At 44.4% G+C, this 20,903-nt stretch overlaps 2 protein-coding genes across 2 annotated transcripts; one reads left to right on the top strand and one right to left on the bottom strand.

Annotated features, from left to right (window-relative positions):
• Window positions 1-33: 33 nt before the first annotated feature.
• Window positions 34-3,626, top strand: LOC115366489 (non-histone chromosomal protein HMG-14A-like). The gene is made up of 6 exons (XM_030061968.1): window positions 34-399; window positions 1,371-1,397; window positions 1,586-1,615; window positions 2,368-2,415; window positions 2,537-2,644; window positions 2,762-3,626. Exons 1-6 carry the CDS (start codon window positions 385-387, stop codon window positions 2,807-2,809), a joined length of 276 nt encoding a protein of 91 aa, XP_029917828.1. The 5' UTR covers window positions 34-384; the 3' UTR covers window positions 2,810-3,626.
• An 8,757-nt stretch (window positions 3,627-12,383) lies between these two features.
• Window positions 12,384-20,172, bottom strand: tent5d (terminal nucleotidyltransferase 5D). Its single transcript, XM_030062438.1, has 4 exons — window positions 19,936-20,172; window positions 16,753-17,067; window positions 16,019-16,278; window positions 12,384-13,405 (listed from the first exon to the last, which is right to left on the bottom strand). The coding sequence occupies exons 1-4, from the start codon at window positions 19,948-19,950 to the stop codon at window positions 12,751-12,753; spliced, it is 1,245 nt and encodes a 414-aa protein (XP_029918298.1). The 5' UTR covers window positions 19,951-20,172; the 3' UTR covers window positions 12,384-12,750.
• Window positions 20,173-20,903: the final 731 nt, after the last annotated feature.

Raw genomic sequence — 20,903 nt, 5'->3', positions numbered from 1 at the left:
AACGGTACAGTCAAACAAGCCAACGGCCTCTTAGAATAACTGAACACACTTGTATCTAGGCAGTATGTCCTCGAATGCAATCCTTTCATTCTTACAGGCTTCCTCCCATCTATCTGCAAGAAGCCATTCGCGCAGACCCCAGAACATCACCGGCTCCAAAATTCCAAGTGTTCTGCAGCCCCGAATGGCGTCACCTGATTGGCTCGGACCGTATCAATCATGCCTTTAGCCGCACCCCTCCCCCCATTCAACCACTCGCCTCTCTGTTCCTGTGTGTTTACTACACTGCCGAGCATAAGGGAGACACTCGTCTTCACATGCACTGAACCCACTCAGAAAAACAGTTTTTAGTTGTATTTGTAAGAAAATCTCCAAGAGATCAACATGCCCAAGAGAAAGGTATGTATTCTGAAAATAATTAAAATTGTTTGATTGGAATATCAGCTATTAATGCAATGCAAATGATTGTGAAGACATCCCTCTGAGACATTACTTAATTATAACCCGATTTATAACGTTTCTACGTCGCTGATAATTTTTGCCCATTTTCTGGCTATAATATATATTTTTTATGTGTTGGAATGAATATTTTCCTGCGAGGGCACACGCTATAAATTGTGTTTTCTCCTAACAGCCGCTGTCCTTTGGGGAGTCAGAAGTCTCTTTCGGTCTCCATGCAGTTAAAGCACAAGCAGCAGCCATGCTTTGCAGCTCTTGTCCACCTTCCTCGCCGACCTACCGAGAACAAACGCTTCACTTATCGCCAGTCGGCCTTTAAACCGCATAAAAGTGACACTAGAAAATGCTTTAGTGCCTTTACTTTGCATTTTGACCGCAAAAACAAACATTTGCCGTCGCATTTCGATAAAATTATATATTTTCCCTCTTTGTTCGTAGTCCCAAATGGCTGCGATGGCGTGGCTCTGCCGCCTGGTGGCGCCGTAGAGTCTAAGGTGGTCCCTCCCCCCTCTGAAAACCTCCCGCGCCAGCTTTCAAATCTGAGCTCAATGCATTGAATGAGAGAAAGAGATGGGGGAGTAAAAGAGAGGAACAAGGCCCGGGCCCTGAAAACAGGGGCTCACAAGGCCACATGGTTGTGCTCTCACAGCTTATATGTGAAATAATGCATTAACCCCAAATTTCTGGGTTATAATCCCTTAAAATGATGTATATTGGAAAAAAAATAGTCTTTTCATATGAAACTAAAAAGTTTTCTTAACCGCTTCGTGCTTACTCATAATATGTGCCTGAAGTATTTAGTAACTGTTTATTGTTACTAAAAAGGCCAGTAACTCTCTTAGCACTGCACATTTTTGTTTTACTTTGTCTTAAACTTTTCTATTTCTTTTCTCTCCCTTTTTCTTCTATAGGGGACTGACATTGAAGTGAGGGAGGAGGTAAGAGGCGGGCACATTAAATTACACTTTCACAGATTTAACAAAATGAAATTTTAATGAGCACATGAGGTATTGCAGGGCTTTTTGAGATGAAACTAGTTTTGTGTAGAATTTACATGTGCCTTGTTGCGAATACAGTCCCGATCTAAATAAAAGCCCAGTGATAATCGTCTTTGTTCTGTTTTCAGCCCCAGAGGAGATCGGCTCGGTTACAAGCGGTAAGAACACAAAGACCACAAACTCATCAGTGCCCATTTACATTCACATATGCACTTAATTAACATGACAGGTGGGAAACACCTAAAAAGTAGTTATACGCATGTAACTAAACAGTAAGGTAATAATTAACCAAACAACAGCAGGTATAAAACTATTTTTTCTCTTAAAATCCCACTTAAATTTGGTTACTTTCAATGAAAAACTGTATATGGTTATGTTTGCATGCTAAATATAAAAATTAGTCTAGTATTTTAAAAACCCCAGAGCTCCAGACAATAATAAAACTCCAGACAATGGTAAAGTTCACAAAATTGCCTCATAGTCACATATCATATCCTACAAAGTTTCTAAAATTACTCATCATCCTGTTGAAATCTGGTATACAATCGGTCATAAGAGACCTGCTGAATTGGTTATTGTCAAAACAGGCAAATTTGTCCACCTCTAATATGGACCGGTTAGAAATTAATGGCAATTAAGATGTTTAGAGTACTTAGTTAAGTTCTGCAATGTTTCAAAACATTTCAGCTTTGATACAGTCCAAATTTCAAAGTTAACCCGTTTAGGAAATCTCATTTTAATATTCAAAGGCCAGAAACAAACAGCCTTGAAAAAGCAAAACTTTTTTTTTTATTATTATTAGAAGGCGTGCACTCCATGTCACTTCTGTAAAAATGGCATTAAATGTGCACAGTGAAATATTGTTTAACAGCTGTTGCCATGTCCCTCTCCTTGTTCCTCCCACTTACAGAAACCGCCCCTTCCCAAACCAGAACCAAAGCCTAAGAAGGCAGCAAAGGTAAGAGATTGAGATACTAGTTTGCTACTAATATTTAATTTCGGTCTCGGCACGGCCAGAAACAACAGGCAGTGTTTGAACGCTGAGCCCCGCTAACAGATCTGCTCTGTGACTCTCGCAGAAAGAAAAGGCAGTGAACGACAAGAAGAAGGAGGACAAGAAGAAGAGTCCTGCGGCAGAGGCCAATGAGGAAAACCACTCTGAGAACGGAGAGGCCAAGACCAACGAGGTGTGTAAGCCTTTCGGGCACAGCAAAGAACGGCACTTAGTTAGGGATAAACACTGGATGAGAAGTTGTAAAAGTTGAAAGTACTTGATACACTTTGCTGTCGCTCTTGTCTCGCAGGTGGAGGCAGCTCCTGAGGAGGCCAAGGAGGAGGCCAAGTCCGAGTAGCACCACTGCCCAAGCTTCCTCCTCCACTACAGCCCCTAACCCCGACCCCCCAGCCAGCCAGCCAGCCAGCCCCCCCAAGTCTCTCACATGGTTTCCCTCCAAGGCGTATTGTTAACAGAGGAATATTTTTATCAATGATTTTATAAGTATCCGTACAGATTTTTAGCACAAAAAGCAAAGCTGAATATGGAGCGCCTTGCAGATTTGCAGTGGTCATATCAAGTGTCTGCAAGCAAGATGAACACACTAAAATCTTTTTTAAATGGCATTTCATGATTGTTGAAGGCTTGTTTGGTGTAGAAAGTGCGTCCCTGCCGGATTGGCTATGTTGTGAGTTGTGTATTCCTGTGTTTTTTCTCCTCCCTGATCTTCCCTCTCTCCCACCAATCCACAGATTAGACTTTTCCTTCCCTTACAGTTCAACCTCTATCCATGTTTTATTAACGGTTCAACCATGTATATGGGTGATTCTTTTAGACCTCTAAATGTGCAGTGAGTTCCCTTGCTTCTGTCTCATGGTCTTGTTTTTTCATTGAATCGTGTTTAAAAGCGTGTTGAAGCGTGTTGTCCATAAGAAAGAGGAAGACGAACATGTGAAACATTCCGGGAACAGCGATGCCTCTGACCTGTCTCCTAGACGACCCTGCGTGTAAAACAGCTCCTGCTCCATCCACGCTGTCATGTCAGCTTTTCTAAACACTACGGTTTTTTTAAATGATTGAATTTGGAACCTTCTCTGACAAATGCAGGTGTCTGGTCCCTCTCTTATGTTCTGGAATTCTCTTAATAAAAAGAAGTCCTGGGAATTTTCCTCAAACTGATGTCTCGAGTCTCTTGTTTGCAGAGATACTTTGTGACCGAAGTTGATGCGAATTTTCAAAGATATAGCATTAAAAGCATCAAAAAACATGTTGCTTTGAACTTGCCAGATAATATTAATATTAAGACAGTTCTGTCCCCAAAATTTAAACTGTTGTGTAAATGTGGATCTTTCCATGACTTGACCTTTGTAGTAACTCATGAGCTTTCACTCTTGCAAACATTTTGTGAGAGAAAGCATTTAAGCATCTTCAAATTGAGCTCTTAAATCATGCTATAGCCTTTACCCTGCTGATGCTCACCTAATAGACAACTTGTGTTGTCTTCATAATTAACCAGATCTGAAAGCTTTTCAGTGTTGAGCCCACGCTGCTATTATGCAAGGAGTAATAAAACATGTAACCAGACATCCTTAATGTGCATCATTGCCAGTCCTTACACGTGGAGATTGGCACAGGTACAACCTACAGTTAAAAACCTTTTTATCACTTACGGAAGGGTAAGGCCTCAAGTCCATGGTTGGAGTCAGTTTTGTTTCAAATTTCTTGCCAATATAAGAGATACAACATGAAAATCCATGCCAGTACATCTGGTATAGGCATGGCACACAGCCGCTATAAGCTGTGACCTCCTTGACTACTTGAAATATATTTTCAGGGTCGATCTACCTAACATTTCCTCTGAGGCTGCTGCTTCAGTGTGTCAAGTCTAACTAACAGAGCCTGTCCACTGCTGGTTATTTGCCGTGCGTGTCGTACCTGACTTGAAGTTCATTGATCCTCAAAACACAGGCCTGCATTTGTTAGCTCAGGATTCACTGGTGTGTAAATGGACTGTCTCTCTCTCACACACATACATACACACACACGCACACGCACACACATGCACACAGACACATTCTTGTTGTGAAAGTGTTTGCAGTATTCTACCGGAGATGTTAGGTCAGCTCAAGGTCAGTCAGCCAGAGGGCACAACTCCCACAGCTGGTGGGAATTTAGTGCCTTCATTCTTCATCTTTTATCCTGCTGCTTCAATTTTGTGTTCTTCTGCTACAATATTTAAGAAAACATCATTATGGTGTGCTCGGTGGCCAAATAAAGGCCTCTGAAGGAGACTAATGTTTATGTTCTTGTCATGTGAGAGGGGATCACAGGACTGAGGAGAGTACTAGTGTGTAGCGTCTTGTGTGAAAGATGACAAGGCCTTCAGATTGTTTAGCCTGTCCTATGGAGGCCAATACACACACTGATGGAGCAAGCAGTGCCAGTGCAAGGCCTCATGGGAGCTGTATCTTTTCATGGTAGAATCTTTGTTCCCCTTTAGGCTGTATACACACACACACACACACACACACACTAGCAGACACACACAAAGACTGCAAGGAGTGAAGTGTGAGTGCCATGACCCACATTCACCACAACACTGGTTTTAGTGTTGTATTGCTTAATATAGCTGAGGTGCGCTCAATATTCAGTACCGACATATAAAACACTTGTGTGTGTTTGTGTGTTTGTGTGTTCGGCCTTTCCAAGAAGGTATGTGAAAAGTGCAAACAGAGTTTGAATGGACTACTTTCTCTGTGCTTTGTGTGCGTGCACTTGCCTCTAGTGTCGGCTGCACAAACTGTGTGTTTGAGTGCGTGTGTGTTTGTGTGTGTGTGTGTGTGTGAGAAAGAGAGAGAACAGAGAGAACAGAGAGAGAGAGAGAGAGAGAGAAAGAGTCAGAAAGAGAGAGACCGACTGACCATGTGTGCATGCGTGCCAAATGCTTCCTTATATTGTCAGTTCCACACCACCTACAGATGTCTACCCATTACAAATAAACTACATGATCCAAAGCAACATTTCTTAAATTTGTGGCTAAAAACAACCTGCAGTCCTCTGTGAAAAAAGGCATCCCTGATAGGAGTTGGATAAATCTCAGTGCTGCAGGCCTACTGTGTAATCCCAGCTGTGCATCACTGCCTGCAATTTCGAGAGGATACTATGTTATATAATGTTGCTTTTAATATTTGCTTCGGCTAAGTCTAGATTTTCTCCAGCAGTGACAGACCGTCTGACCTGCATTGTCATGGCCGAGCCACGGGCTCCATTTTGTCGATATTTTGTGGCGTAGAAGCGTTATTGCAACGCTCCGCCACTAGATGTCACTCTTGCCTTAGCTTTGCTGCTGCAAACAGTGAGACGGCTCGGCTTCGCTCATGACACCCAGTCGTGCTTTTGTTAACCTTTCATTTTGTGTACTGCTATATTTCAAGTATAATTCATTTACCGGAGGCATATTCCCTTGGAGTCAATCACTGAAGAATAGCACACAGCTTTCAAATGACACAGCACTTCAAACATTGTGTTTAAAAATAGATCCCTCTGGGCATTGCAAAATCCCTTATCTCCTCCTCTTTCATTCACATCTCCCCTGCATATCGCTTCATATTTTTTTAATCCTGTTTGATGCACTGTTTTTTTCCTGTTTAACCTTTATTTAACCGAATGGTTCAGCTGTAACAGTGCATCCTTCAGTACAGCAGCCCCAGTCTGTGCACCATGTGTCCTTTCTGTGTGCAGGTGGCTGCTGATGAGCAGTGATGTGAGGGGCTGTGAAAGGAAATACATTATTGATCAGACACAAAGTTTCTTTGCTCAACCACGGTGGTCTTTTCTCTTTCTTTCCCAGCTTCTTTCATCTGTGCAGTCCTTCTGATATTCCTCGGCTTCTGCACTTTGATTGATCCATCCATTCATCCTGTCTCCTGTGATCAGCTCTCTGACTCGTTAACTGCTTTGATACTGAGATTCAGAGGCGCTCTAACACACACACACACACACACACACACACACACACACACACACACACACATGCACACATACAATGGTACTCAAACAGCTAATTACTCTAATCTCATTGTGTGTGTATGCACGTATGTATGTATGTATGTTTATATACACACATAATTCCTGCTTCTCTCTTAGCATTTCCCCCCATTTGTCTGCCAAACTGTCCATCTCCCCATCTGCCAGCTTTCCTGTCTTGCTCTTCTGCCTCTGTCGGTTTTCACCGTCTAGCCTGAGTAATCACTGAAGAGTTTTCCTCCAACCCCGCTCAAAGCCCACAAAGCGCGCCACTGTCCTTTCTGATTCTTTGATATGTTTTGATATGTTGACTAAAATAGCCTTTTTCCCCCCTTTTTAAAACATGTGCATATCCTGTTCTGTCATCATTCATTTCCAGACCGTTTCTCCTCTCCTCCCCTCCCTCGCTTCCCATCCCCTCCGTTCACGTCCACTGTCCCCATAATTCTGGTCAAATCCTCACATGTGGGGGCGAATCAAATGAATGTGTGTGTGTGTGTGTGTGTGTTCATGCCTCTCCATGCACATCAGTGTGCAGTAAAGGAGGGAGGAAATGTTGGTGTAAAGGACAAGGATGACCTTTTCTGAGGAAGTGACTTTAAATGATGTCTTTTCATCATCACAGATATCACTGTTTGCATGTGGATGAGCTGTGGAAAGAGCATCGCCCTCTTGCACATGTAATAGCAGCAAAAACAACACCATAATATGTATATGCACAAAATGTACACACACACACACACGTAACAGTTGTCATTCATACAGACATGTTTTGGTTAATGGACCCGTAGCCTCTCACCTGACCTGACCTAAATGATGTTTGAAGGGAGCAGATGTTTGGTGGCAAGGCTCTCCAACATGCTACTGTGAGAGGATGTTGCTGCTGGCTGGGTGTCTCTAATTGTTTGTGTTCAACTCCCTTGTTTATCTGCTAAGCTGACTGCGCTCTATGGGGGTGGGATGTACAAGAGCAAGTGAATGGAAAGAGGGAGGGGAAAGGAGGAGTGGAAGAGAAAGTGACGGGAGGTGAGGAAGAAGAGGGGGGAGAAAGCAAAGGCAAGAGGAAGTGTGCAGGGAGAAGAGCTGGATGCAGATGGGGATCTATTCTCTTCGCACACGCAGACAAGATGGAAATGAGTGGGCGTCTGTGACGTCAGTCAGTGTAGACACAAACACACACATACACACATACACACACAGTGACACATACCCCTCCTCTTCCAGCCCCATGCTGATACACGCTTCGTTGCAAACAGCAGCGGTGCAACGGATCACACGCATAAACATCAGCACACACAAACAGACCCCCCCTCCCCTATACACATACATATACACACACACAGACACACATACACACACACACACACACACACACACTCAGTCGGGCAGCTCAGTGTTTCATCTCTGACCTGAGTGAAGATGTCAGTGATTCGTTTCATCCAATTATACAGCAGAAAAGTGACTGCCAGTGGAGAGCTGCTTTGTGCCACAGCTTGAATTAGTTCACCTAATGAGAGAATGGCAGTAGTGATCTCAGAAAGTTTTCACAACAGGGTAATTGAATGTACGATCATTCACAAGGTGGGGGGGCTGCAGGGTTTTGAGCAGAGCTTTTGTAAAACTTCATTTAATGTTTACATAGCCAAATGCAGCACAGTGGCACATGGGCTGCTATATAGAGCAAAAATACATGGAAAAAGACTACATCTCACTGGCATCTCATGCTATCCTTGTTTGTTTGTAACTCTAAATATGCCGTTCTGTTTGTCTCATTGGTTGACTGTGACGTGTTTGTATCACATGGCTAACATTATGATCCATTATGTCGATTTTAATTTGTGTAATTAACAACCTAGGGTCTCAGTGACCCACATGAATAGAGTGGTCCTAACACCTGAGCAGACACACATAATACCACCATAATCATCTTTCATTATGTTCATCAGTGCAAAATTTGGATTGTTGTGTAGTGAGTAAGAGTAATGACAGCACAAATGAAGCCTTAAAAATAGCATGGACGCATTGAAGTTGTTCACAGAATAACAAGGTGTTATGTCAGAAACATTGCTTTCTCTGGCTTTTCTTATTTAGGCTCCACCACGTATGGCAAGTATTTGGCAACTCTGCCTTTAAGAAATCATCCATCCTTGTCAGAGAGTCGTGGAGACACAGACTTCTATCTAGAGAAATGAAAACTATTTTTGAAACACTCCTCAGTGCCTTCCAAATTTTGCTTTTTTTGAGGTGGGTAAAGTAAGAGCGTACTAATTTCAGTGTGGTGGCAGTGTGTGTGTGTACATGTGCGTGTTGGAGGATGGTGGTGGTGGTGGAGGGAGGGGTGCATTAGAGCTAAGGATGCAGCCACTTGCCTTGCCAATTGCTCTATTTCTTTGAGTAAAATGGTTTTCTTGGCTGTTTCTCATTAAGGTTTTTATCCTCCTGTACCCTCAGCTGGAAGAGGACTGAGTCATAGCAGTGGTGAAGGAAGCAGGTGGGAGGGAGGCACAGAGTGGGTTGGGGTGAGGAGAAAGGTGGAGGATGTGGGTGGCATGGGTTGGGAGGCAAGTGAGGGGCAGGTTGGGGTGAATTGAAAATCATGGATGGTGAAAGCTGTGTATCCATTTCATGAGAATATTATTACGTAGGGGTCATTGTCTTTGAAAATATGGACCACCTGGTGTAAAAGAGAGTATTTTGTTTGCTCCTATTCTGCAAAAAAAATTCAGGGCTTCTTTTAATTCGGCATTTTGTAAGACTAGGTGTTACTATTCTCTAATAGTGAATATCTCATTTTGGAAAGACACTTTTCAAATACCAAGCTTATGTGAGACTCAGAAGGGCTGGCAACCAGTAGGAAATTACAGAGGAATTAATTTGGATGAGAGGATAAAGGGAGAGGAGGTGTTTGGGGATTAACATAAGTTGGCTGGCAGCAATCATTATCTGGATTCACACTCCTTTACAAAGAGCAACAGGTTCCAGCCCTTCAGCCTCTTCTAACCTCAACTCAGTGCTTTTGGTTTCATTCATACTGCAGAAGTGAAATATTTCCTCCAGCTCATCTCATTGCAGACGGATGAAAAAAAAAATGTAAATATGAATAAACTATAAAATTGCCACAGGATCCTGGTTGCAAAAAACATAAACAGTGAAAAACATTTTAGCGAAGATCCTGAAATTAAATCGTTCAAATTCGTATCTGTGTATTGACCAGAGATTTGTGTGTGTGTGTGTGTGTGTGTGAGAGACAGAAAGTGAGAAAGACAGATGTGTGGGTGATGTTCTCTTTTTGTCTCAGTTTGAAAATGTTTGTTCAGGGTGGATGGGTGGGCAGGCCATTAGGAAAATGTGATGTGCGTGTGTATGTGCGCGTGCATGAATGTGTGTGTGTGTGTGTGTGTGTGTTGGCCTGCTCTGACATCACTGCTGCCGTCACTGGAGCCACCTCAGAGTGACTCCCATGTGACTGAAGGCCTGGCAACCTCCCCCACTCTCCCCATCGACTCCCCCGCTCTCGCTCCTCTTGCCTCGCTTTATCTACAGTGTCCCTCTCTCTCTCTCTCTCTCTCTCTCTCTCTCTCCTGCGCTTTCCAGCTACCCCCCACCCCCCCGCGCCCCCCGGTCTGTTTTCTCCTCCATACATCTCTCTGTCCACTATATCTGTCTTTCTCTTCACCCACCCCCTTTCTCATTGCTTCTATCCATCTCTCTCCTCCTCATTCAGTGTGTGGGTCTTCCCTGTCTTCCGTCATGCTCTCGACACCCACCCTGCTGCCTGTCTCTGTCTCTATGGAAACCCAGAGTGGACAAGAGCGGCTCAGAGGTCTGCGAGACGCTGATACAGACCCTAATAGATCACATACTCCCTATCTCTCCCTCTCCCAGGGACACACATGCATGCAGCGAGCACAAGCATACACGTAAATAGATTGTGTGTGACCATGCCACTACCTGCCATCACACATAAGCCCCCTCATGGAAAGAGACCTTCCCTGTCCTGTTATGCCCCCCCGGCTTAATCGGTGGTGTGAAGTGGGACGGAAGGACAGACGCAAGGAGGGAACAGCGAGGGAGGCCTATTATTTCATTATACTGTATGTCTCTAAAATTACTGAGTGGGAAAATGGACTACCTGATGCCCCCTTTGCACATATAGTCACCCAAAGCACACACACACATCATATAACAGCACATACGTGCATTCGTACGCATATTCTCTTAACCCCCCCCTGCACCTCCCTTCAGTCTCACACCTCACACACCATATTCTCCTCACATTCACACATTGTGGAGCCCTGCTGTGTTGCGTAGACTGTGCGTCACTCGGGTCCAAATACATCTGAAGGACAGGTGATTTGTGATAAGAGGCCTCACACAGACAGCATTTCACAGCTCTGGGTCTCTTTCCCGGGCACCATCGTGATTTAACAGCCACGCGTAAGTGGATTATTGTGATGTGTAATCATGGGGTGGATGCATGAGCTGTACAATATGTAGTTTTGAAGGGGTGGCGGGGGTAAGAGTGGGCAGAAAATAAGAAAGTAAGAAAAATGAGCTTGGAATGTGCTTCTGGTTAGAGTCATGGCTTAGTCACTGAAAGAATTCAGTTTTGCTCAGATTGTTGGGTTTGTTGACTTTCCCCTTTATTTTATCAAAACATACATGAATAAACTACAACAAAGGACTACATTAAAGAAGACATCAAAACAGGCAGCAATAACAGGGGTCAAAACTGAATACACTGCCAACCCAACCCTACGCCCACCCCATTACACCCCCCAGTGCAGTGATATAAAGACATGCCAATGATGTCTCACATTTAGGCACTTGATTTCCCTACCAAACCATCTTTGGTCATAGTCGCTGTTACACGGCTTTAAACTTAGATTCAAACAGGTTAGAGGTGGATTTGAATTTGTGTCATGTTGATTCTGACTGCGTGGATTAGTAGAAATTGGTTCATGCTGACAGGAGTCACACTTTTCAATGTAAATCCTCCAGTTTAGACAGATCGCTCTGCATCTGCCATGTTTAGAGATGACCCAAAGATGGCTGTGACCTGACCACCTCCGTTAAGTAAACTTTAGCATATAAGTAAATCAGAACACTAGCTGATACAGTACTTCACATGGTTACGGAAAGGACTCCACGAGAGAAAGGAATCAAGCACTACATTTTAACACGTTTACCTGAAAACAATACAGTGTATTCGTACACAATATACTGTATTCAATAATCTGTACAGTCTATTGCAAAGGCATTGTTATCGGCATTTTTCTGTAGGTACTAGCCGGTCTGTTTACCAGTGAGTAATGTCTTGAAAATTCTTGCAAAAATAGATCAAATTTTCCTTTTTTAACCAAGTAATGAAACGCCTTTGCTTTGACTTGGGGATGTAATCTATATATTTAGCTATGCATGCAATGTCTTACTTTGTGTGCATGTGTGTGTGTAAAGGGAGGGTTGTTAGTGTATGTATGTGCATGCATGAGTGTATATTGATGTAGGTATACACACTAGTAGACTTATCCCTCAATATAGATATATATAGATTTTTTTTTTCAGAATACATCTCCCCATCAGTAAAGGAATAACAAAGTTACATTAAACAGTTTAAGAAGCATAGTACTCACACAGTATTTGGCAGTGAGAGAACAGTCCTAATTTATCCATGCACAATATTAACCACAGGCAAAGTCCACATTCTGAACAAACCCATTAAGAATAACACAGTAAGAACATGAAAAGGGTGAACAAGGATTCAAGAACCTGGAAGTGTGTGTATGTGTGTGTGTGTGTGTGTGTGTGTGTGTGTGTGTGTGTGTGTGTGTGTGTGTGTGTGCGTGCGTGTGTGCGTGTGTGTGTGTGTGTGTGTTTCTGTGTAATGCTGTGTGTATTTCTGTGTGTACAGTATGTGTGTGCATGTGAAAGTCAACACCACAGTTGGTTTCCCAGGGAGACCAAAGGGCTGTGACTCATACGGTGCATATAGCGTAATTTGAACAATATCGGAAGAATTATTATTTTCCCACAAAACCAAGATAATTACATATAATCATGTTAGAACCGTACAGAGAGGTTGGTGAGTCTATAGTAAAAACCCACTCAGTCCCATAGGTCTATTGTAGACCGAACAGTTTATCCCTGGATTAAAATTCCATTCTCCAGCTCTTTTTCAGTGGCCAGCACCTTCCCCTTGTGTGTGTGTGTGTGTGTTTGTTTGTTTGTTTGTGTGCATGTGTGTTTGCTAGCCTGTGTGTGTTTGCACATGTTTTAGACCATTCCAGTCTGTGTGTGTAGGTGTAAGGGGTAAGGCTGGTAAAGCAGAGTTGATCCCCCTTGGGGTATATAGTAGCTGCAGTAGCTGGGCTCTGCCATGTAGGGGGCACTGTGCTCGGCAAGGTATGGGGCAGGCTGGTAGAAACATGTGACATGGTCTGTGTTGGGGATAATGTTCTGCTCTCCTAGAACCTTCAACGCCAGCACTGTGATCATGTTCAGCGTCTGCCGCCTCTCGTGTCCCATCAGGCACACCGTGCTGTCATCCACGACGCGGCGCAGCGTCATCAGGTACTGGTACTTACTTCTCTCCTCTCCGATGAAGTGGTTCTTCAAGTAGGACAGGATCTTCCTCTGCTGCTCCTGCACATCAGGGAAATCTATGAAGAAGCGTGAGCACATGTAGCGCTCCAGTGTCTTTATCTGTGTCTCACTGGCTGGTCGATAGTCCCTGACTAACAGGTTGCTGTATTTCAAAAGACCACCACCTCGGATCTCCTCAGGGTTCCTGGTGGCAATGAGGCGGTAGCGCAGGTGGTCCATGGCTGCCTCAAAGTCACCGTACATGCTTTCTGCCAGGACCTCGACAGCGGGGACAGAGCCTGACGCCCGGGGAGCGTTGCTCTGTTCAGGCTTATCTGAAGATACCCTGGGCGCCTCTTTGTTCTCAGGCTCAGAGTTGGATGCCTCAGTGGTTTTTGGCGGGGCTGAATCCACTGTCACTTCAGGCTGGGAGCGAGGCAGCATGTCTGAGGCGGAGCTCGGAATTGTGAGTGGAAATGAAACAGCCTCTGGAACCTGAGGCAATGATGAGATATTATCTTGTTCCTTTTCATCCTCTGACTGTGGGAGAGGTACTGCTGTCTGAGGGGAAGACTGTATAATCTGACCCTCACTCTCTGTGTTCTGTATCAAAGGCTCCAGGTCTGAAGATACCTGAGGTACAAGGTCCTCTGTCTCCACTGGCGGAGTGAGGCAGAGGAGGGGAGGGCTGAGGCAGGGGGAAGGCGGGCTAAGACAGAGTGGAGGAGGGCTGAGGTTAAGGAGAGGGGGCGTGAGGTAGGGAGGTGAGCTGAGACTGGATGAGGTATGGCTGAAACTCAGGGGAGGAGAGCTAAAACTGGGAGGAGGGCTTATATTCAATATGGGAGAGGTGAGGCAATGAGCGGGAGGGGTCAGACATGGAGGTGGGCTCAAGCTGCGGGGAGAAGAAGTGAAGCAGGGAGGAGAGAGACTGAGTACAGGAGGGGTGAGGCAGGAAATGGGAGGGGTGACAGAGTTGAAAGAGGAAGGTGAACTGAGGGAGGTCTCTTTCTCAGCAGGTGTGGACAGTCCGCTTGCCAGCTGATCCAAGTCCACCATTTTGGTCTGTAGGTCTTCGCTCTCATCCTCATCACTGAGCTCTGCCTTTGAGGTATGTGATGGGTCCTGGGCATTTCTGTTGCATCTATCAGGGTATGAAACTAAAGTGTCTACTGAGTCAGGAGGCTCTGATTTTTCAGGTGGAGAGGAAGTTTCACTCGGGGCACAAGGGGAGGATTCTATCTGACTTTGTTCATAACAAGCCACCTGATCGGACAGTGTCTCTTTCAGGGTCAGTACAGCTGTCTGACATAAAACCTCCGTGTTTAGCTGAGAGGACGGCGGCTCTTGAGGTAAAGCAGGAATGGGATCCGTAGTAGAGGTGGGGCTTGGATCAGGGGCTGGATTGGGAACTGAGATAAGGTCTAGATTTGGAGCCAGGTTAAGGGAAAGGTTGGGTTCAGGCCTTGGGTTTAGTGTGGTGGGGATGACGGTTGTTGTGATCGGGGTAAAGTCTGAAGTTGGAGCTGTAGATATAATGTCAGATATAATGCTTGGCTCCGGGTTAAAGGCTATCTCTGGTTCAGGAGTGGGGCGAGGGTTTGGATCTAGACTGGAAGCTATCACAGGTTCATTTTCAGAAACTGGGTTGGGGTTAGGATTTGGGGTAACCTTCCTGCACATCCTCCGAGGAGGTTTAGGAGAGGAATGTTTGAGCACTACCATCTGAGATAGCCTACTTGAGGCCTTACTAGGGGGAAGAGACGAGGTCTTTTTGTCTGAAACAAGGCTGGGTGGTGTGGGTAGTATATCCTGAGTGTCTGGTGGGTTTACTGTGTCCAGTGTGCTAGGTGTTTTTTCTAAGTTATCTGTGTGTAGTGTGCTGTGAATTTCCTGGGTAGACTCTGTGCCAGTAAGCTGTGTGCCAGCGTCTGCTGGAAATGTAAGAGATAAGGAGGAGGTGGAGCAGGCGTCATCTGTATCCTGTGTGTTTTCCATATGCTTTGTTTCTGTTGTTGAAATCTCTCCATTTGTTTCAGTTATTTCTATGGCATTTTCCCTCTCTGTGTCTATCTGCTTCGTTGTCTCTTTTTCCATTTTTCTGTCATCTGCTAAGTCTCTATGTGTCTTTATCTCTGCTTGTGTAGATGCGCTAGTGTCTGGTGAAGGCAAGTGGTGTGTTTTATCTTCCTCACTGCTTCTCTGATCCTCTTGAAGACACTCTGAGGAGTCACTTTTATACGAGTGCTCTTTACTGTGTGATTCTTCTGCCGGGTTTAATGACTCTGTCTGGGTTGGATTTGAGTTTTCTGGTGTATCTGAGCAACCAATCTGATTTATCAGTTCTTTCTGTTTCACAAGGGGTTCGGTCTGTTTAGATGTATTCGTCTGGACAGAGGGGTTTTCAATGTGATTTGAATCTGCTGCTTGTGTTCCATCTGAGGGCTGGGCTTGCTCTGAGCTCTCTACCTGCACTGAGCATTTGGTTTGGTCTGACAACTCTGGCTCCTGTGTGAGTTCCGCCTGGCTTGGTGTTTTCGCTTCATCAGAGTGCTGCTTCTTTTCTAAGAGAGGGCTTAGAGACGCCTGGTCAGAGAGGTCCATCTTTCTTAAGTTTTCTCTGTGTTCTGAGGTTTCCTTCATTTTTGTGAGTTTCTTCTGTTTTTTGCCTTCTTCCTGTTTGGAGTGTTTTGTCTGGTTTGAAAGTTCAGTCTGTGGTGAGAGCTCAGTCTGAGGCTGTTTTTCATTCGAGTCTTCCATCTCAGCTTTCTGTTCTGGTTGATTGATCTCCACCTCCTCATTGCTGGATAAGTTGCTACTACTGGACTCCAGATTCTCTGTTTGTGCAGCAGTTGCATCTCCAGGAAGAGAAAGAGAGTCTTTGTTCTGAGTCTCCACAGCCTGGTCCTTAAGGTCCACGCTATCATCTGTGGTCTGTGACGCCTGCTGCAAATAGCACTCCAGTAGACGATCCAGAATGATCTGGAAGGAGTCGACGCTGAACTCAAACTGCCGTCTAAGTGCACTCACAAATTTGAGTTCCAGGTTTTTTCCACTGTTGTTGGAGAGGGAGATCAGGCTCCAGCGATCATGTTCATTGAAGACCTTGACCATCTTCTGAACGTAGGCCTCCTTCATTGTGGCACTGCTGATCCTCTCCCTGTTGACCCCAGCAGGCAGGCAGTCCAGCAAGCAGCCCAGCACTGACTCCTTGATCACCTGAGAGAAGAACAGCATGACAGCTAGAACTAATGACTCCAATCTGACTTATTGATTGTATTATTGAACTAAGTATTGGGATACTCTTGTGGTTTAGCTTCCAAGAGAATGCAACTAATCAAGAATAATGCCAGTGGTACTGATTAAAAAAAATATTCATATAATGAAATTATGATTATGATCACATTTATTATCAGTACCAATATAGCATCGACAGAACTGATAGGGCAACGCTGTAATACTGTATTGATCACTGTATGGAAATGCACTCGCCCACCTGCAGGGGCAATCTAATGTCATGGTCAGCTACAGAACAGCATTCCTGGTGAGACTGAGTGACTTGCTCAAGGACATCTCAGCAGAGCCAGTGTGTGCCGACATGGGGAGTCAACCCAGGTTTCCATTTGAGGAGTTTAACAAATAAGATACAGGATATAAACAGTACAACAAATCAGCTCGTAATCTCATTTGTACCTGGAAGTCCTCCTGTCTCGGCAGTTCCACTCCGAAGATGATGTCCAAGTCCTTGTAGCTTGTTCCGTTGTCTCGGACCAGGACGTGGCTCGCTGTGGAACCGTTAAGGCGAACATCCCTCACCGCAATGCCCTGCTTCTCCAGCCTTGCCCGCACCGCCGTGATGATGTCGCGAGGACGCAGCTCCAGTGTGGGAAAGTTCCCACGGCCATGGATTGGAACGACCTCAGATAAAACCTGATCGAGAACCTCCACCTGCTCAGCATTCAGGCTGTGGAATCGCTGGCTGGATTTGGTTTCAGACATGCTGCTGCCCTGCAGGGAGGGAAGGGGAGAAATAATGAGAGTTTATTACAACTCCCAAACAAAATGTGCTTTGTTTTTAACACTGTCCCTCCCGCCCCTCTCGCTCTCTCTCTCACACAATCTTTCTTTTTCACTCTCCCACACAATGAAAAACACAAACACACACACATGTACATTTGCTCACACTCATATGCACACTACCTCCCAGTCTGCTGTCTGCAAGTCACAGCTTGGCTGACAGCTTTTCCACAATGCTAATGTAACTGTTATGTTGACAAGCTGACAGGAGGGAGCGATCCATGTAGATGAGCTTTGCATAAATATTCTTCCACTGCTCAACCAGATAACAACAAATTAAGAGGGGGAGTTTAACTGGCATCACAGAATCTGGATCAACCACATTTAAGTATTATTTACGCAAGAGTTTTACCACATCAATTAGTCCCTTTATTTCCAGTCCATCTCATTCACAGAAACTATCTTTCAGCCATATGTGAATCAGTGTCTGGGCCATTGTCTAGGCCAGTGTTTTTCAAAACATTACAGAGGAAAAAAAATCTTAATTAAATTTGTGTTTGCTTTCATGTATGAGACAAAAATGATGAGCCAAATGTGACGGCAGACTGAATCTGTGTTTATTGATTGTTTCCTCCAGGGGAGCAAGGGTTAAGCTGAATGAGTCATCACCAGCAGACTGTATTAATCACACCAACGTCACTAATTAAAGACACACATCTGTTTTTGTGCCACAGTGTGTGGAGCACATGTGTATACATTTTAAACAATGATTTCTCACACACGTTTATGTATTGTGCACATAAGCTTTTATATAACATCTTTGTCAACGGAGCACTCACAGATACAGATATAACTCAGCGGCAGCATGTTTTTTTCTGTCAGAGGCATTGAGTATATCCAGTACAGACATTGGACATGAACTAACTTATCTGACTGCTGTTATACAAATTGAACAAAGTGGCATTTGATATTAGTCAGTTATTTTGCGTGGATGTTTCCTCTGTGTAATCCTCCTGGCAGTTGTACACCCTCAGCGTCCAGACTCCATCAATCAGTCTCTACAAACTAGGTTCATTTTTCAGCAAGCCAAAAACATTTTTTTCTAACCAAGTCAGTCTGTAGAGCCTCTGTCATGTGTTTGAGTGTGCAATTGTGGATGCATTCAAAAGTGACTGCCTGCACTTGAGTGCAATTGTGGTTCAAAGCATCCTATTATGATCTATTGTTTACTTTAATCAATAGAAATCCCTAAGTGCTACAGCTGAATGTTCCTGATTGCTGTGATTCATCAATAGGAGGGTAAACATCAGAGTATTAATGAACAATAATGGGATGCTTTCTGTAGCAGTTTATAAACCAGACATCAGAGTTATTCTCCACAACTATCTTTTTTGTGACTAGTGTTTATAAATCTTGTAAGGCCACCTTAGCGGATATTTCAACTAACATTGAAGTGCAACATTATTCTCTATAGTCTCTGTAATTTTACAAAAGATAAACATAGCCTAGTGAGATTTTGGCAAACAATACCCAATGAGAGAAAACTGAGCATTCTTACCAGTTGTGTCTCTGAGCGCAAAGCCACTATAAAACTGTTGAGACATCAATCCGCACCCCACTTTAACAAAGTGGGATTGGAGTTGTGCGAAATAACATCGAGGCAGCCAGAAGTGACGAATAACGTTCAAGTAGTTTGGCGCCGATCAAACAAGAGATGTGAAACAATGTGTTGAGGACGAAGACAAGCAGCAATGCGGGGTTGTTTTCCTCTTGGCCCCTGTATCTCCCCCTCCCCTTTCGCACTCTTCTGCAAACTTGCAGCCTGAGTGACTCATCCAGGCGTATCGTCTGGGCTCGCACAAAATCTACGGCCATCGAAAACTCAACGTGTCTCATGCAAACCGGACAAAATTTGCATTGGTAAAATATAAACTATCCAGTCCAATTCTTGCAAATGGACTTGCAAGAGAAGTCTCTGGTGTAACGAGAAAAATCTGTAAAGTAGCGCGCAAGAGACCAAAGGTTTCTGTGTTGTGCACTCCTAGATATAGATAAAGCACATCGATACATACGTAGCCGCACCAACCCTGTATTCGAGCTACAATGCCATCTAAACTGTCTAATTAATATCTCTTTATTTATTTTTTATTTCCCCATTCACTAGCGGAATTATGGTCCCATAAATGGCAAAGTGGCGACACATTAAGTAGTAGGCTACAACTCAGCTGTGATTGCTTAGCCCTGCAAAATATCATTGAGCAAGACGCCCAAGGCTATTACAGACTGTTGTTGACAAATTATTCCCATAGAACAAAATTCCATCGTATGCACCCTTATAGACAGGGATGCAGTACCCAATTCTGTTCCCCCACTTTTTCATGAGTTTAGGTTCCTTATAAGGCTGATAAAAGTATTTAAGGTTTAAATCAATAACATACCACCTAGTATAGTATAGCATGTTTTTTTCTGAAATATTTATATCTTTTATATCGTTGTTTGTTTCCTTTAAGATTATCGCCGATTGGACGTCACAGTTTACGCACCTCGTTATTGATAAGGTACATCTCGTTGAATGGCTATTAGACTTATGGTAAGAATCAGCAGCAACCAATCAGATACCAAAATAGCCTGAATCAGAAGTTCTCAGTGCTGCTCCACGGAACTCAGAGCCGTGCTGGTTTCACCCTAGCCTCTAAGCAGGAGACTGACACCTGGGATGCAAGGTGCATGCAATTAACTGCAATTATCTACCTGTCAGGATAGTAAACCAGCTGTGGTAAATTCACTGGTCTTTGCTATAGGTCATGCAGCCGCACAAGTGAATCAAGAAGCAAACTTCAGTAAGCTGGCGTGCTTTACCTGTTGCTGTGACATTTAAGGGAGCAAACTGGCTCCTGGATTCACAGCGGTACCAAGCCTTGGTTTTCCCACCGAGTTTCGGGTCCGGGGAGTCGGCGTGTCTTGTGTGTGGTTGTTTATGTAAGTTCCCGTCCACTCTGCTCAGACTTGGTGCTGGTGCTGATGCGGCTCCGTAGCTTATGACGCTAATAAGGATGGAATCTGTGTGCCAGTTCATTCGGGCGCTGTCCAGTAGACGCGTGGTGCTGAAATGAAGACTCTCGTGAGTCCTCGCGCTCCTTGTTTTCTCCTCCGGCTGCCCGGAGCGTAACGCAGTTTCCATAGCGACCTGCCGTCATCCAGTGAGAACGTGGTGCTGCTGGAGGGCTGGGGGTTGAATGGGGCGGGGGGTGGGGGGGTCCGCTCCTCTCCAGTCGCAGCAGTGATGGCGGATGGGTGGGGTGGGGTGGGGTGGGGGTGTGTGGGGGGTGCTGGCATGTTAACAGGTGTCACGGACGGTGAGTTGATGTGTGCGTGCTCCAGTGTATTCATCGTATACGCAGGCTAAGGCTTCAAAATGAGTGTGCCTACACTGAATTTAACCCTCCCACTATCTTTGGGCTTAATTTTACCCCATTCAGTGTTTAGTTTTTGCCCATATTTGACTTTTCCTAATTTAATGGGGACAAGTGGGTAAACATAAAATTAACATGATGACGTTTTTTAGCTGTATAAACAATACAAGAAACATCAACATTTTACAGATATTTGTTTTAGTTGTTTTGGATGACACTGAGGAAGTATAATGTGCCATTTATAATCGTCAAAAAACCTCCCTCTGCTTCAGGGTCCCTACCTAACATAACCACACCTGTAGTGGTGAGAGAACCAGTTTATTTGACATTTGGAAGGGAAAAACATGACTCCCACAAGAACTTTGATGTAAAAGGGGAGTGTGGGAGGCTATGTTTTATTTAAAGGGCTCTTTA

The sequence above is a fragment of the Myripristis murdjan genome, chromosome 10 (genome assembly GCF_902150065.1).
Source record: "Myripristis murdjan chromosome 10, fMyrMur1.1, whole genome shotgun sequence".
NCBI lineage: Eukaryota > Metazoa > Chordata > Actinopteri > Holocentriformes > Holocentridae > Myripristis > Myripristis murdjan.
Note: the sequence above shows the minus strand (reverse complement) of the source record. Positions and strands in the feature narration are given on the sequence as shown.

What these genes read in the sequence shown, in the direction of transcription:
- LOC115366489 (XM_030061968.1), top strand. An exon ending in ACATTGAAGTGAGGGAGGAG is followed by an intron (nt 1,398 to 1,585) that starts GTAAGAGGCGGG and finishes TTCTGTTTTCAG; the next exon opens with CCCCAGAGGAGATCGGCTCG. An exon ending in AGCCTAAGAAGGCAGCAAAG is followed by an intron (nt 2,416 to 2,536) that starts GTAAGAGATTGA and finishes TGACTCTCGCAG; the next exon opens with AAAGAAAAGGCAGTGAACGA.
- tent5d (XM_030062438.1), bottom strand. An exon ending in CGAGACAGGAGGACTTCCAG is followed by an intron (nt 16,279 to 16,752) that starts GTACAAATGAGA and finishes TTCTTCTCTCAG; the next exon opens with GTGATCAAGGAGTCAGTGCT. An exon ending in ATTCTGGATCGTCTACTGGA is followed by an intron (nt 13,406 to 16,018) that starts GTGCTATTTGCA and finishes AGAGGCGCCCAG; the next exon opens with GGTATCTTCAGATAAGCCTG.